The sequence below is a fragment of the Heteronotia binoei genome, chromosome 6 (genome assembly GCF_032191835.1).
Source record: "Heteronotia binoei isolate CCM8104 ecotype False Entrance Well chromosome 6, APGP_CSIRO_Hbin_v1, whole genome shotgun sequence".
NCBI classification, from domain to species: Eukaryota; Metazoa; Chordata; class Lepidosauria; order Squamata; family Gekkonidae; genus Heteronotia; species Heteronotia binoei.
The window spans coordinates 113,267,694-113,284,824 of record NC_083228.1 but is presented as its reverse complement, the minus strand read 5'-3'; the positions used below and the strand labels follow the sequence as shown (position 1 = coordinate 113,284,824).

Below are 17,131 nucleotides of genomic sequence, written 5' to 3'. Positions count from 1 at the left end.
GGAGACATCAGGGGAAGACACTTTGCTTTTTGGGCAAAACTCTATAGTCTGTGGGCAATTTTACCATAGAGTTTTGCCCCAAAAGTAAAGCATAGCCCCCAACATCACCAATGCACTGACATCATTTCCAGAAGTGACATCAGCATGTTGCACACAATGTCGCTGTTTGGGTGAGTGGGTGGGTGGAATTTCTTCCCGCTGGCCCACTGTGGGAAGGAATGTGGGAAAGTGGGGGATTCCCCACTCAGACCCTTATTATTTATTTATTTTTCATATTTATATCCCGCCCTCTCCGTCGAGGCAGGATCAGGGTGGCTAACAACATTATAATATCAACAATAAGCAATAAAAGCAATTACAATAATAGTTCAGTTAAAAAGTTAAAACAGTTTAAACAATTTGAAATTATTAATACAATTTTAAAACAGCAGTTATGGTGCTAAAATTCATGCCATACATTCAGTGGTGTTGGGCATCTATGTACTTTGGTTGAAGGCCATTCGAAATAATGTTGTTTTGCAGGCCTTGCGGAACTGGGCAAGGTCCCACAAGGCTCTAACATCTTCTGGAAGTTGGTTCCACCAGTGGGGGGCCGCAATAGAGAAAGCTCTTTCTCTAGTAGCCTTCAATCTCGCCTCCCTCGGCCCGGGGATTGCTAGTAGGTTTTGTGATCCAGATCTGAGTACCCTCTGGGGAATATGTGGGGAAAGACGATCCCTAAGGTAGACAGATCCTTGGCCATATAGGGCTTTAAAGGTAATGACCAGCACCTTGTAGCGAATCCGGAATATTATTGGCAGCCAGTGCAGTCTCTACAGCCCCGGCTGTATATGGTCTCGCATAGGGAGGCCCAATAACATCCTCGCTGCCATATTCTGCACCAGCTGCAGTTTCCGGATTTGGGACATGGGCAGCCCCATGTAGAGGGCATTGCAGTAGTCTAGTCTCGAGGTGACCGTTGCATGAATCACTGTTGCTAAGTCGCTGTGCTCTAGGAAGGGGACCAACTGTCGTGCCCGCCTAAGGTGGAAAAAGGCAGATCTCACAGTGGCTGCTATCTGGGCCCCCATAACTAATGTGGGCTCCATTAGCACCCCCAAGCTTTTGACTTTGGGGTATCAGTGGCGCCCCATCAAAGGCTCGTAGAGAAATTTTCCTTCCTAGGCCACCACGGCTCAGACAAAGGACTTCTGTTTTCATTGGATTCAGGTTCAGATGACTCAGTCTGAGCCACCCTGCCATGGCTTGTAGCGCTAGGGCCGGGTTTTCTGGGGCAGAGGTGGGCCGGCCATCCATAAGCAGATAGATCTGGGTGTCATCAGCATACTGATAGCAACCCAGTCCAAAACAAACTGGACAATCTGGGCAAGGGGCCGCATATAGATATTAAACAGCATCGGGGAGAGCATCACCCCCTGAGGCACCCCACAATTAAGCGGATGTCTCTTGGACGATTGTCCCCCAATCGCCACCCTTTGTCCCTGACCACAGAGGAAAGCCATTGCAAGGCTGACCCCTGAAACCCTGCGTCGGCGAGGCGGTGAACCAGCAACTGATGGTTGACCATGTCGAACGCTGCCAACAGGTCCAACAACAACAGTACTGCTGACCTGCCTCGATCCAGTTGTCACTGGAGATCATCCACTAAGGCGACCAGGACCATCTCCATCCCATGGCCCAGGCGAAAGCCGGACTGGTGTGGGTCTAGGACGGAAGCGTCCTCCAGAAAGCTCTGCAACTGCAGCGCTACTGCCTTCTCGATAATTTTACCCAAAAAGGGTAAGTTCGAGACCAGCCGGTAGTGTGCCAATTCAGCCGGATCTAGTGTTGGTTTTTTCAAGAGGGGATGGACTATTGCCTCTTTGAGAGGCCTTGGAAAAAGTCCATCCGAGAGGGACCTATTTATAATATCCCGCACAGGATATTGAAGCTCCTTCCGGCATGCTTTAATCAGCCAGGATGGGCAAGGGTCCAAATCACGTTGTTGGGCGTACAGTTGTGAGGATTCTGTCAACTTCCTCCAAGCTGAGTGTTCTAAAACTGTCTAGAGCTGATCCAGAAAACAGGCACGGGGCTTTGAGCTCACATACTGTTTCAATTGTGGCAGGGAGGTCACGGCGGAGCAACGAGACTTTATCCACGAAAAATGTTGCAAAAGCCTCACAGCCAATCTCCAATTCTCTATGATTTGGTCTGCCTTGTGGCAGAGTTGTAAGAGCCCGAATAATACTAAATAATTGGGCCGGGCATGAGTTCGCGGATGCAATCTTGGCCGCAAAGTAAGCTTTCTTTGTGGCCTTGACTGCCATCTCATAGCATCTCATATACTCTCTGTAAGATGTTCTGGTTGTTTCGTCGTGAATCTGCTGCCACTACCTCTCCAGTCGTCTAAGCCTCTGTTTCATCAATCGCAAATCCGTGTTGTACCACGGTGCCATCTTTGAGCCTTGGGAATAGTAAGCCTAGTTCCAACTGAATTTGAGAAACACTGACGTAAAGGTTTTTAGGAAGTGAGCTGGTTTAATGAAAAAGTCATTTTTGCATTAATCTGTTATTTAAAGGATATGAAACACTGAGGTTATCTGCATTTATAAATGGGACCCAGAAACTGAGGAATGGAAGGACCTTGAAGGCCATTTAATCCAATTTCCTGTCTTGATCCTTAACACCAAAGACATTTTATTTTATTTTATTTTTTCCCATAGCCAAACATATTATAGAGTTAACAGTTCCATCTTGGCTAGATTTTTGAATATTATCAAATGAAGTTTAATCAAAGCTATGATCGGCATTTTGCATTCCGTCTTTTAAGTGGTGAGGGAGAGTGCTGAAAACAATTATATTTTGTGGGCAATGATCACATACACATTTGATTATCGTGCTAGCAGCTAGCCACATGAGCTTCCTAAGGGTCAAAGCCACAGACAGAAGGAATGGAATCCAGCAAGGAAAAAGGATTATACAATGATTGAGAGACTCTTTGGAATGTAAAGTGCATAGATCCCACAAACGGTTCAGATTTGTGGTTCCTTGCCCTATGAATTTCCTCATGGCTCAGGTGTGGACAGCTCTACAGTGAGGCTTAGTAAGGTGATTGTGATAAGGTGGTTGGGGGTGGAAGTCAGCTACCTTCACCCTTCACCTAACCCCTGCACCCCTGCCTCCTAGGAGCCAAAGTAGCTAAGAGTCCTTCCTTGCTCCCTAGGTATCTGAGTTAATCAGTGGGACTACCAGTTTTTACAAGTGAACACCCATGTTTGGAGAATCTGATGCCTTTAGCCAGAATCAGCATACCATGAGGTGGGACAGCTGCCAGAGCCCATGGATTTTAGCAGGGCCCATTGCTGCTGACTACCTACACACATATTTCCTCTGAATGATGTTTGCACCTACACCCTTCTACTGCCTGGTTTGTCACCTGTGCTCCCAGCTGCACATGCTGCCCAGTACTTCTGGAGAAGGACATATCGGCAGTGCACCAAGCATCAGTATTCCTGGTGGCAGGGATGCTAAGAGCCACCATGGACCCCCAGACAAAGATTCCACCGGGGCCCCTCCATACAACCCCAATCCAAACCAAATATCATAACAAAACAAATCACTTGGCTTGCTGTTACAAAGAATCTGTAGTAGTAAAAGAATTGGCCTGTCTGTCCATCTTTTATTTATTTATACTCCGCCTTAGTCCCCAGTGGGAACACAGAGTGGCTTATATTGTTCTTCTCTCCTCCATTTTATCCTCATAGCAAAGTAGGTTAGGCTGAGAGTATGCAACTGTCCCACAATCACCCAACAAGAGTGGGATTTGGGAAGGAAAATGCAACTTTGGGTCCCCATTGGGGAGAAAGACTGGGTTATGATATTTGTTATAAATCTAACTTTTAAGGATATTGTAACGTACTGGGTTTGATGTATCAGGAGACTCGTTGCATAGTGATCAGAGCTCTTTATTAGTGATACAGCATAGCAATGGTTAAACTAAGACTGGAGAACTGGGCCAACAGGGTCAATATATACAGAACTTGTTCCCGTGCTAGAATGTCATTGGCTCATTTGAACCAGCAGGGGGCTGGCGATTGGTCCAAGGAAGCAGAGATTTAGATCCTGCTTCCCATTGTTTCAATGTCCCCAAGTTCAGTTCTAAAGGCTTCAGTGAGTGTGGCAAGAACTAGCAACCCTGAAACCTAGCATGGATTCACATATATAACAGATATTTAAAAGAGTACCTCATTTGTCACATAGCAAAATACCTTTACAAAGGACTAGTAGATCTTCTGCCAATTAAATAATAATGATAACAATCCAGTGCCTGAATGAGAGGTCTTACTTCTATTCCATGTGTATAACCCTAAAACAGATAAATGTTCCATTACCATGCCTGTAAAGGGTGGAGGAAGGGGGCAAGCAACCTTTTCTTGCTTGCAGCAGGAACTCATTTGCATATTAGGATACACCCTCTGATGTCACTGGAAGTGACATCACCCATTTAGCACATTACTTTCCACATATTGACACAGAACAGTACAGTGTCATCAGCTGCATTTCATGGATGGGTGTTCTCACACAGCTCAATGGGATACCTTGTCCCCCCCCCAAAAAAAAACCTGGCCAGAGAGAAAGAGCCACATGTGGCAGAGCAGGCAGCAGCACATCCAGCTTCTCCTGGGAGGGGGCACTCATGGGCGGCTCCACATCTCTTGCTCTCTTCACAATAGGGTTGCCAAGTCCAACCCCAGAAATATCTGGGGACTTTGGGGGTGGAGCCAGGAGACTTTGTGGGTGGAGCCAGGAGACACTGGGGTGGAGCTAGGGGAAGGGGGGAAACGGCACTGGGGAGCGTGGCGAGCCGCCCCGTCTCGGAGCGGGCGACGCCGCTGCGCCGCTGCCGCTTCTTCTCCGCTCGCCATGGCTGCGGAGAAGAGGCGGCAGTGGTGCGGCGGCCTCGCCCGCTCCGCCTCTGGGGTGGAATCGGAGAGGGGGTGGAGGTGGGCCGGGGGCATAGTGAGCCGCGAGTCCGGGTCCTAGAAGGGCCCGGATTCGCAGCTCGCCATGCTCCTGGCCTGCCTCCGCCCTTCTCTTCTCTGGTTTTGCCTGCGCTGCTGCCGCCTCTTGGCTGCTACTCCGAGATGGGCTCAGCCTGGGCCCATCTCGGAGGAGCAGCTGCGGTGGGCAGGGAGGGGCGGCAGCGGCGCGGCGGCCTCGCCTGCTCCGGGATGGGGCGGCTCGCCATGCTCCCCGGCGCCGTTTCCCCCCTCCCCCCACTTCTGTTTTTTTGGGGAGCGGGGGAAGAGGGTGGAAATCCTGGGGTCCCCCACCAGGGCGGGAGGGTTGGGAAGCCTACTTCACAAGCCGGTTGGAGACTGGAGGCAGCAGAGAGGACAGGGCATGTGGTCTGGGAGCGTGTGGGTGCCTAGTGCCTTCTCCATGCTGGAAACCTTTTTTGAGCAGGAGCCCTGGTCAAGCCAGCTGAAACTGCATTCTTGTGTGTTCCTGCTCAAAAAAAGAGCCCTGCTTGGCTAGATTATGGAGAAATATTGACTCTCACCCCCTTCTTGTCACTGTACCCTAACTACTGCTTTGCAGTATCTGGCTAAATTCACTGCAAGGAAAGGAAGAAAGAAAGACTAGACTATTATAAAAAAAAATGACCTTTTTTAGCAGACTGCAGGCTGGCAATTACTGTAGCAGCTGTCGTTTCTTAATGGCATAGCACAGGGGTGTCGAACTCATGAGGGCCAGATTTGACATATATGAGACCTTGTCGGGCTGAGCCATTTGTATCATAAAATGGAATGCCAGGTAGTGGACATATAAACTTTATAAAGGGCACAGACACACAATTAAAAGAATTTTTTTTGCTTAAAATAAAACATGCTTAAAATATTAGCCTGCAGGCAATATTTTGTTTTACAGTCTTGAACAAATGTCACCTCTTGCTATGAATTATTGCATCAAAACCTGCAATGTCTGTGCTGTACCAGTCTTGAATATGTGCTGTTCAGGTATTACAGAATATGTGCTGTTCTGTAAGCTGCAAACCTACTTTTGATTCATTGACATTCATCACAGACATCTCATAGTCAATGCTTTGCGCCTAAGACCCAGAGGAACATGAAACAGCTGGGCATTGTGAGCTTTTGTACAGACGTTGCTTCATGTACTTGTCAAGAACATGTGAAGGCACCATGGCACAGACTGAGGGCTATGTGCTTGTCTACAAAACTATAATTTCCCCCAGAAAAATGACAACTAAAAACAAATACAACTTCCCCCAAAAAACAACTGCAAGAACAGAGAGACAGCCATGTACAGTGGTGAGCGTCAGCCTACTATCTGGGAAGTCTAAATTCAAGACCCCCAATCAAAGGAAAATGTGAAAGAAAAATTAAGGAAAATTGCTGGGTAAACCTGGGGTGGAACCAGCTTTCAGCCTAATGCTGACATTTCTCTTTTAAGTAGTTCACATACTTTCCTATTGAGAAAGACTGGAGGGCATGAGTACAGTGAAAACGAGGAGGGGAACCCAGTTACAAGCCCAACAAAACTCTCTCTCTCTCTGTAGCAAGGCAAAAAGCTCATACCTTCACTAAAACGTTGCTAGTCTTAAAAGCACTCTTTGTAGCTCACCTGATGGTGGGGACTGGCAAAACCTGGCACTGGCCTGTGCAAAGACTTAGAATTGGCAGCAGAAACACTAGGACAGATACTGGTGTTCTGTCTTTGAGAACCAGGTCAGGTGGCTGGAGCTTGAGTGGGAAATCTATTGAAATCTCAAACATAAACATATCTGCTAATGTGCGTGGAGGTGCCTTTTCCTTTGCAGAGAGGCACCTTTGCATTCAACCAACAGCTGTATATTAACCTTGTAAATCAAAAGAGAAGTGCAATTGAGCAGTAAATGTTTTGTGCTGTTAGGTATCTATATTTTAAAAGTAATCCTGTATTTTTTTTAAAGCATGGTTTTAAAATTTAATAGTTTCTAGCTCAGGGATTCTGCACTTGTGGCCAATTTGGTTTCCCTTTTATGATGGACATTGTGGAGTTAATATCATGAAGTAGATAGCATGTTTTATGCATCTCTCTGTACCTCTATTCAACTTCAGTGTGGCTCATAAATGGAAAACTTTTCTTTGCAATGAGTTAAAGTAATATATCCTCTGGCCGTTGATGATTATTGATGCATGTCTTAGAGGAAAACCTCAACACCGAAGGATGCATTTTAAACCCCAAAGTGTGTTTTCGTTGGCATAAGCTGGAGAGCTTCTAATCAAGGAACTCACCGCTGACAATGATCAACGGTGTAAAGTGGCTTACTGTGCACACGTATTTTAATAAGCAGACTTCTGACTGTAAATAGAATGCAAAAATAATTTTGTAATGAAAGTAACAGATGGTGTACGCTGAAGGCTTGGCTGTTTTACATTTTGTGTTAGTTAAAAATGTAAATGAGCCATAGAAACCTCAAAGCTGGTTGGAATATAGGCATGCGGGTGTCCATATTTGACAAAGGAACTTAGCCCTAAATGTAAGCATGTGATGGGGAACTCATTTGAGAGCATAGTCACCTAAAGTGTCTAAATGAAGACCTGTTCTTTTTGAGACACCAGACATACATCTACTAAAAAACAAAAAATGGCACAATGTTTACAGTGTATATTGCTCAAATCTTTAAATACGAGTAATATAAGACCTAGTGCTCCTTGGCACAGCAGCAATGACAAGATTTGGGTATGCTGGTTGTAGTCTCAGATTCAGGCTTGTGGTGGAGTACTGGTGGATGGTTTACTGCCTGGGACATTCTATACAAACACAAATTCTATGAGTTACTCCAGAACAGACCAGTTATCCTTTGGGACCAAAAAAGAACGATGGGAAATGGCTATATGTTTTGACATATTCGCCATGATTTGAAAGATTAGAAATTTAGATAAGGTTACTATGAGTATCTAGCAGACATTTCTGAGAAACCAAGAAGACTTAGCTTCTAGAGGGACAGAGACCCCCTTAAGCAATGGAAAAATCAATTCAGTTATGAAATTTCTGAAAAACAATTAACTTTGCATGTGGCTAAATTTTTGGTGGCTGTAATAAAATCACACTGTAACTTAGGCTTCCCTTTTAGTGTGTGGTGGCTGTCTGTTTATGCCTTTTATTTGTAAAAACTGTAATTAAGAAGAAGACATCCTCATTGTTGATGTTACTGTAAAGCAGAGGAAATTATTTTGCTGGTATACAGCAATAAACTTCTAAAGTCCAAAAACTGTTATTCTTTAGCAAGTATAGGACAAAGGCGAATAGAACATTGGTGGAAATTGAGCATTGGTGGAAACAACTTTCTTGCCTCCTCCTGCAACTGTAGCCCAGAAATTCCATGAGAGGTTTCTAAGAACATATTGGGCTTTTAAAAAAAATCCATATGGAAGTATCTGTGCATTTATGAATATTTCCTGTTAGGCAACTGGAATATTGCAGGTTCAAATCCATGACATTGCCTTTGACAGCAAAATATCCCCTGCAGCTGTATATGTGGGAATCATCTGTTCCACATATAAATTAGCATGTTATGCATGTACAGTAGACGTATGGTACCAGGTAGACTGCATATAGTTTAATATGAAAGTATAATGACTAGTCTGGTATATTCTAAAGAAGCTGATGTTATTAATATGTGCATTTGTTTCTAGATACTGTTAGAAGTTCTGTAGCAAAGCTGTTCTTCAGCTGCCCCCTGAAAGGCCATTACTGCTTGTACAGTAAATCCAGCTTTATTCTCATCAGCCGACAGCCTCAGCTTTGGATCCATATCATGTTTCTCTTTCAGCAGGTGTGTGAAATATGAATATATAAATGGTGGCACCTTGATCATGTCACTCTGTGAATCAAAGCCAGTGCTTTAATCATAATCTGTTTGGGAGAGACAGAACTCTATCATTGTTTTCGCAAGTGTTTGTATCTGTGTTGGGAGGTGAGGAGTTGAACTGGGGTTGGGTAATTCCAGGGGGAGTGGGGTTGTAGAAAAAGCCCAGCAGGAACTCATTTGCATATCAGGCCACAGCCCCTGATGCCAAACTAGCCAGAACTGCATTCCTGTGCATTTCTGCTATATAAAAACCCTTGGGTTATTCCATTTGTTTTAGCTGTAGAGATGTGATGGCAATGCTCTTTCATTTACTTATACATACATGAAATGAAAAGGCCAGCAAGGATGTCTTGCAAGTCCAGCTCCCATTTATTTGGTTTCTACCAGATTTTTAATGCAGCCAAAAGTTATGTTGGCTGGGACCCACAACTCTGGCTGTTTCAGAGATTTCTAGTGCAGGGGGTGCTTTTCTTTGGCCTTGTAAACAAAGGAGAGCTGAATCTTGGGATCACAGGCATTAACATTAAGAACTCAACCTGCCTACATGATTGGTTATCTGGAAGAAAGGGTCCCATAGGTATTAGCAGAAAACAAATATATTTATCCTGGTTAGGATGAAGACCTACAAGGGAATTTTGCTGCAGCAACGTCAATGGGATATAAACATTGCTCTTAATGCACTGCTGAAGCTAATTATTAATTCAATTAAATCTGAGTTTTTGGTTACTGTTATTTTAAGTGATACTTGAATTATTTTGTAAGTATTTTAGCTTTGTCTTTTAGCTTTTGTTAATTTGTTCTGATTTGTGCTGGTCATTTGATGGTATTAAAATCGAATGAACGAATGATTTCTGTTTAACATTCACTTTTTTATACTAACAGATCTAAATAAAATAAACGTTAGTGCTAACAGATATAATACAAATTATTTTCAAAGTTGCCTTTCAGGCTGATCAAGCAGTTCTGTGACTTGGTGTGGATGTCAGGCTGGCTCACTGGAAACTATTGCTGATAAATCAGAAGCCGGTCTCAGGAACATGCAGTCCCTCCCCTTTCATCCTCCCTTCTTCAGATTCCCTCCTCTCTTCCATTAATTCATGGATAACAGTGACTAAGTTACATGTACACTGACATAACCCCATAGTAAATGCTAACCAAAGTTAGTGCCAGTGTACATCAAACTATGGCTAACCATGGTTTCCTTGTAAAACCAGCGTTTGAAAACAATTAAAGCAGTTCAGCAAATTGTGTTTATGAGACAACCTGGTTACCATTAAGATAGAATATTACTCTAAACTGTGGTAATGCTGAAGGAGGAATTTGATCTGTGGAGGGAACTTATGTTTCTGAGCCTGACCCCTGACATGCAAGCCATGGCTTATAGGAGGCTGGCTTCACATTGGTACTAGGCTTGGATTCAGGATTGGAATCACAGAGATTTTCTATAAATACTCACGCTGGGCTTTTTTTGTAGCAGGAACTCCTTTGCATATTAGACGATACACCCCTAATGTTGCCAATCCACCGAGCTTATAGGGCTCTTAGTACAGGGCCTACTGTAAGCTCCAGGAAGATTGGCTACATCAGGGCAGTGTGACCTAATATGCAAAGGAGTTCCTGCTAAAAAAAATATTTTTAAAGCCCTGCTGTTTAACATTTCTTTAACTATGCTGTTCTATGGTTTTCTTTTAAAATATTTTGCAACATCTTATATTAAAGAAGGGAAGGATTAGTGAGATTGCTTCATGTGTAGGCTACAGTAGTCCAAAGAATGTGAACACAAAGTCCATGTTCTTGGTGGATGTTTTTTTCCTTTTATCATGTGAGGAATCCAGCCCTCATGGTATTTTGACTCCTACTGACACAATAGTCTAAATACGCTTTGAATAACAGACAGCTCAAATGGACCACAAGACATGGCTCAGTTTCACTATTTCATTTCCACTAATGGGAAATATAGTAGCATACCACCAGAGACTCAATATGCTCCTTGTTCCAGGAATCTAGCCCCATTTCAGTGCTGTCAAGATTAATTTTGTTCATGAAGATCCCAATTCAGGAACAGATGAGAGATCATGATGCCAGGGTGCCATTTAGGAAGGTTGGTAGGTAATAGTTGATCTCTTTGCTGCTTGGAGATGACATATCATTATTCCTCACAAGTACCACTGTCTTGGTATAAAAAAAATAACCACATCAAAGACTTTTCAAATACACTGCTTTTTTTGGCAATGTAATCTTTGGTATAGCCCTTGAACTATGCTGTGTTACCTCCATCCCATTTACACACTGGAATCTCATTGCCAATCCCCCCTCCCCCCCAAAAAAGAGGGAATGTTAAAAGAAAGTATTCTTTGAGGCTTCAATGAAAAAGAAATGCACTAAGCAAATACAAAGATGACCTTGCCTTGAAGACTAAGCTGATTTATGACAATGCTGAACGATTTTCAAGGCAAGAGATGTTCAGAGGTGGTGGTTTGCTATTGCTTGTGTCCATATCATGATGCTATTCCTTGGTGGTCCCCCATCCAAATACTAGCCAGGGCTGACTCTGATTAACTTCTGAGGTCTGAGGAGGTCAGGCTAGCCTGGTCTGTCCAGCTCAGGGCAAAATAATTATAAATGATTGGAAATCAGCAACAAGGGGAATAGATAAGCAAAGCTAATATGAAGGAAGGACAATAGTAAAAAAGTCAAACAGCATTAAAGCCTATAGTGGGAATTTTTTTTGTAACATTAAAATTAATGTAAATGATCAGTGCTTCTAGTATAGCAGAATAATAGCAGTGTAGTCCATGTTTCTTTGTAAATTTGACATTAAAATTGTATATTTTTAAATTGAACAGGCATTTTTACATCTGTTACAGTCTGTTGTTTTCAGTCAAAATATAGTTTCAAATTCAGTATGAACATATGAAGCTGCCTTATACTGAATCAGACCTTTGGTCCATCAAAGTCAGTATTGTCTTCTCAGACTGGCAGCGGCTCTCCAGGGTCTCAAACTGAGGTTTTTCACACCTATTTGCCTGGACCCTTTTTTGGAGATGCCAGGGATTGAACCTGGGACCTTCTGCTTCCCAAGCAGATGCTCTACCACTGAGCCACCGTCCCTCCCCTTAGCCATACATCTAATAATTTGAATCACTGATACAATCTAATAATCCATACATCTAATAATTTGAATCACTGATACAATCTCTAGTTCCACTCCCTAATATCTCATGTTTCACTTTTCCTTCTCTAAGTTGATAAATGCTGAAATTATTACTGGCACTGTTAATACAGCATATATTGAAATAATAGTAATGAGTGGGAGACCTGCAAGGACTATTGGGGGAGATTTCATTTTCCTCTCCCCCGCTATTCCCTCTTTTGCTTCCTTGAAAGCCTCAGTAGCCTCTCCCCTTTCTTCTGTTTCACACCCACCAGTCAACCTACTAAGGTTGCCAATCCCCAGTTGGGATGAAGTCTGGAGAAAAGGCCGTGAAAAATAACTAGGCTTCAATGTGAGCCCATACTTACACGAGGATGTGAAATTGACAAGGCACACCTCTAAAGGACTACAAAGCACCTTTCAACAGGTTTTTGGATAGAGCCTTACAATAGACACTAGCACTTTGTGAAAGTTTTGCAAGCGGATAAGAACTTCCATTCATTTTGAATCTGTGACTCAGATGCACTTTGGAACTTTATGACTCTATGAAGTGTTGCAAGGATTAGAATTGATGGACAATTAGAATTGATGAATTCTCAATCGTGATTTGGAGGTGATGTGTTTATAAGTGATTCTATAATATGTATTAATATATATAAGCATTTTCTTATGATATCTTTATTGCATTTCTAGTTATTTTTCACGGTCCTTTCTCCAGACTTCAACCTTTTCCATAATTCTCTTATAGTTGCAATCCCCAGTTGGGGGCAGAGGATCCCCCAGTTTGGAGGCCCTCCTCCCACTTCAGGGTCATCAGAAAGTGGGGGGTGAAGACTGAATGTCTGGTGCCTCTCCTTAAAACCCTCTCCAAGTTTCAAAAAGATTGGACCAAGAGGTCCAATTCTATGAGCCCCTAAGGAAGATGCCCCTATCCTTCATTATTTCCAAATGGAGGGAAGGCATTTAAAAGGCATGCAGTCCCTTTAAATGTGATGGCCAGAACTCATGCTTGTCACAACCTGGCTCCATCCCCAAAGTTTCCCGGCTCCACCCTCAAAGTCCCCAGAAATTTCTTGAGTTTGACCGGGCAACCCTACAACCTACCTTTATCTGCCCCTCTATCTTCAGCTTTCCCTCTGTCCCTCTCTCCCTAGCAACCTCTCCCTGGAAAAACTCTGTGGTTCTGGCTGCCAGCCACCAGGCCAGGCATACTTGCATGGTGTTGGTTGCTGGTACTTATTGTTTTTATTTATCAAAACATTTATTAGCTGTCTTTCTCCCTTGCAGAACTTATGGTGATTTATAATATAAATGAAACATTATAAAACCCCACCAGCTATATGTGGCTCTGCTTACTGTACCTCATTCCTCGTCTGAAGAAGTGTGCATGCACACGAAAGCTTACGTTCTGAATCAAACTAAGTTGGTCTTAAAGGTGCAATTGACTCCTATTTTGTTCTACTACTTCAGACCAACACGGCTGCCTATTTGGATCTATCTACATGGAATGCACCACATTAAGCCGCATGGAATGGAACTCCATCAACCTTACAAAGAAACTTGCACAGGTACAGATTGATATTTCCTTTCTTACAAAATGCAAACACCTGGACATTATACCTAAGAGACTGAGAATTAAGAATCCTCTACAAGCCACTTATCCTACAAACTATGCTGAAAAGTTATGCCTCACATTTTCTAGGAAACTACTGAAACAGCTAATTAGTGTTCTGTACCACAAACAGAAGCTAATCAAGGACAAACTCTCTGAACTGGACATTTCAACAAGGAATCAACCTACCTGGCAAAATTTCCACAAAAAAAGACAAGCCATCTACCACTCCCAACTGGAACTACTAAAACAAAAACAAAAATTAGAAAACTCTCTATTCTGCAGACTGCTAAATGCAACTACAAGGACTCCTCCAAAAATATTGTTAACCTGTCACAACACAGACTCAGCCCTTCAGAAGAGTCAGTTCTTTCACATGAACTTTCATTCTGCCCCACTAAATCCACACAGAAGATTCAGCTCTGTGGGGACCTGGAAACCTTTTCCCGCCGTCTTCGCCTAAAGGAATATTTCCAACATACATATGAATGGAACAAGGAAGAACATACCACAACATATCATCACACACTCCACTGGAGAACATTCACCATACCTACAACCCATGAACAGGATACTTGCCACATCATACCAACAAAGCAACATTACAAGAAAAAAAAACTCCACATGGACTCCACCCGAAGGTTGCAATACCACACTGGATCACTGCACTGAGTGCTTTTGCCAGAGGGTCCAAACTGATGTGATCAACAAACAACACCACGCACAGCAGAATCTCAACCATGCTGAAAGGAAGGCCATAGACAGTCTCAGGAACAATATGGATATTACAATTAAAGAGGCAGACAAAGGAGGAGCTGTTGTCATCATGAACACATCAGACTACCTAAAGGACGCTCAAAGACAACTCTCAATACTTCATTTTACATACCACTGGACTCAGAACCCACACAGGAATATAAAAAAGAACTAAACAAGATTACAAAGGAATTACCACTGTGTATTCAGGAATAGATCCTGTCAGACACATCACAGGAACCTCGACCAGGTACTTTTCATCTTATACCCAAAATACACAAATCAGGCAACCCAGGATGTCCCGTTGTGTCAGGAATAGGTACCATCACTGAAGGGGTATCTGGATACATTGGCTCTATTCTAAGACCCTATGCCACCAGTACTCCCAGTTATGTTCATGATACTACAGATTTTCTGAGGAAGATACAATCTTTGAACAACCTTCCAGAGAACACTATCTTAGCCACCATGGATGTGAAATATTTACCAACATCCCACACCAAGATGGATTACAAGCTGTAAGTAATATAATCTCTGATAAAAACACAGCTGACTTTGCTACCAAACTGTGCCATTTTGCTCTCATCCATAAGTACTTCAGATTTGGCAATGAACTTTTCCTATAGATCAATGGTACAGCCATTGGCACCCACATGGCCCCACAATATGCTAACATCTTCATGGCTGACTTGGAGCAACGCTTCCTAGACTCCCACCCACTCCTACCTACCTTATACCTGCATTACACTGATAACATTTTTATAGTCTGGACACATGGTAAAGAAGTCCTGGATACATTTCACCAGGCATTCAATGACTTCCACCCCACCATCAACCTGACAATGAATCAGTCTACTCAAGAAATACATTTTCTGGACACCACTGTTAAAATACGCAATGGATGCATAAACACTACCTTATACCGGAAACCTACTGACTGACAAACATACCTGCATGCCTCCAGCTACCAAACAATCCATTGTATACAGCCAGGCTCTGCTACAGCCGCATTTGCTCCAATCCTGCTGACAGAGATTCTCACCTGAGGGATCTACAACAAACCTTTTTGGAACTAAAGTACCCACCTGATGAAGTCAGGAAACAGATTAACAAAGCCAGAATGATACCCAGAGAAAACCTGTTCCAGGACGAACCCAGACAAACACCACTATTGGTCACACACAACTCTCAACTGAAAACAGTTTAACGTATCATCAACAACTTACAACCTCTAGAATAGTGACAGCTGTTTTTCAAAAGTACTGGGAGGTAGACCTTTTCTTGCACACAGAGAGCCCCCTAAACTCAAACAACTCCTCACCCACAATAATACAACATCTCATCTGAGCATGGACACTGGTACCAGAGCTTGCAATAAACCCAAGTGTCAACTTTGCTGCCACATACACCCAGAAAACACAATCACTAGACCTAACAGCATTAACTACACCATCTCAGGCTCATTCACTTGCTCATCTTCCAACATCATATATGCCATTAAATGCCAACAATGCCCTTCAGTTCTCTACATAAGGCAAACAGGACAAACCCTCCGCCAAAGGATAAATGGACACAAATCTGACATCAGGAATTACAGAACTGAGAAACCTGTGGGGGAACACTTTAACCTTACAAAGCATTCAATGGGTGACCTCAAAGTAGCTGTTTTACTGCAAAGGAACTTCAAGAACAGAACGGAGAGAGAAATTGCTGAATTACAAAATATTATGAAACTTGGAACAAACACCTTCCCAGGACTGAACAGGGATATTGGTTTTTTATCTCATTACAGATGCTAAAGCCACTCTCAGAACTTCAAGAACAGAATGGAGAGGGGAATTGCTGAATTACAAACCATTATGAAACTTGAAACAATCACCTCCCCAGGACTGAACAGAGATGTTGTGGGTTTTTTTAAATCTCATTACATACAAGTAGGGTGATATATGCACAGTATTCCAATGCATTTCTCTTTTAGGATAGTGTATCAGAATAATGCTTTTGTAATGACATACTCAAACTAGGGATATTGGCTGTTTATCTCATTACATATATTAAACCAATCTTCTACTATATTTTAATGTATTTTTCCTAATGGCAAACTAGAATGATGTATATATTTATGTTACATGATAAAAGGTAAATTACTTGGACAGGAAAAACTTCTGGGAAAGAAATGCCTTCTTTTTGACCCAGGTTTATTAGCAATAGAATAATTAACAGGCATTCTCACATTCTGACATGTTACTGTTTTATGGTTTCCCACGCTAATTCAACCCAGATCAAAGGTTTTCTGAATTTGTTAATTTTACTATTCTGCTATTGGTTTTTAACTTTGTACCACTTGGCATTCCAAACCCCACCAGCTATATGTGGCTCTGCTTACTGTACCTCATTCCTCATCTGAAGAAGTGTGCATGCACACAAAAGCTTACATTCTGAATAAAACTAAGTTGGTCTTAAAGGTGCAATTGACTCCTATTTTGTTCTATTATAAAAATGTGTAAGGGTCTAAAGGATCAGTGTGAGACTAGCCCAGAGACCGAATGCATCCCAAAGAGGAAAACCAGTGCAGTCTGCTTTGTGCTAACATATAATTTTTAAAGCTTAAAAAAACCCAACAGAGTACAGACAATGAAATAAATCCTATGGATTTCAGTGCACTAGAAACACCCCCAAAAAGAATGTTCTTTAACTGTTCACCAAAACCTTCCCAGGAGGTATTGGTGAAACAGCCTTGAACTGTGTG

The 17,131-nt window shown here is 42.7% G+C and overlaps 1 protein-coding gene across 5 annotated transcripts in view; it reads left to right on the top strand.

The window, feature by feature from the left end:
- VEPH1 (ventricular zone expressed PH domain containing 1) overlaps positions 1-17,131 on the top strand; it is a 180,597-nt gene that overhangs the window by 114,928 nt on the left and 48,538 nt on the right. For 3 of the 5 annotated variants that reach the window (XM_060242382.1, XM_060242381.1, XM_060242383.1), the window contains one exon: positions 8,685-8,824. The exons of the other annotated variants lie outside the window; for them this stretch is intronic. In XM_060242382.1, coding sequence (XP_060098365.1) covers positions 8,685-8,824 — 140 coding nt within the window. The remainder of the gene's footprint in view (positions 1-8,684; positions 8,825-17,131) is intronic. 5 annotated transcript variants of the gene reach the window in all.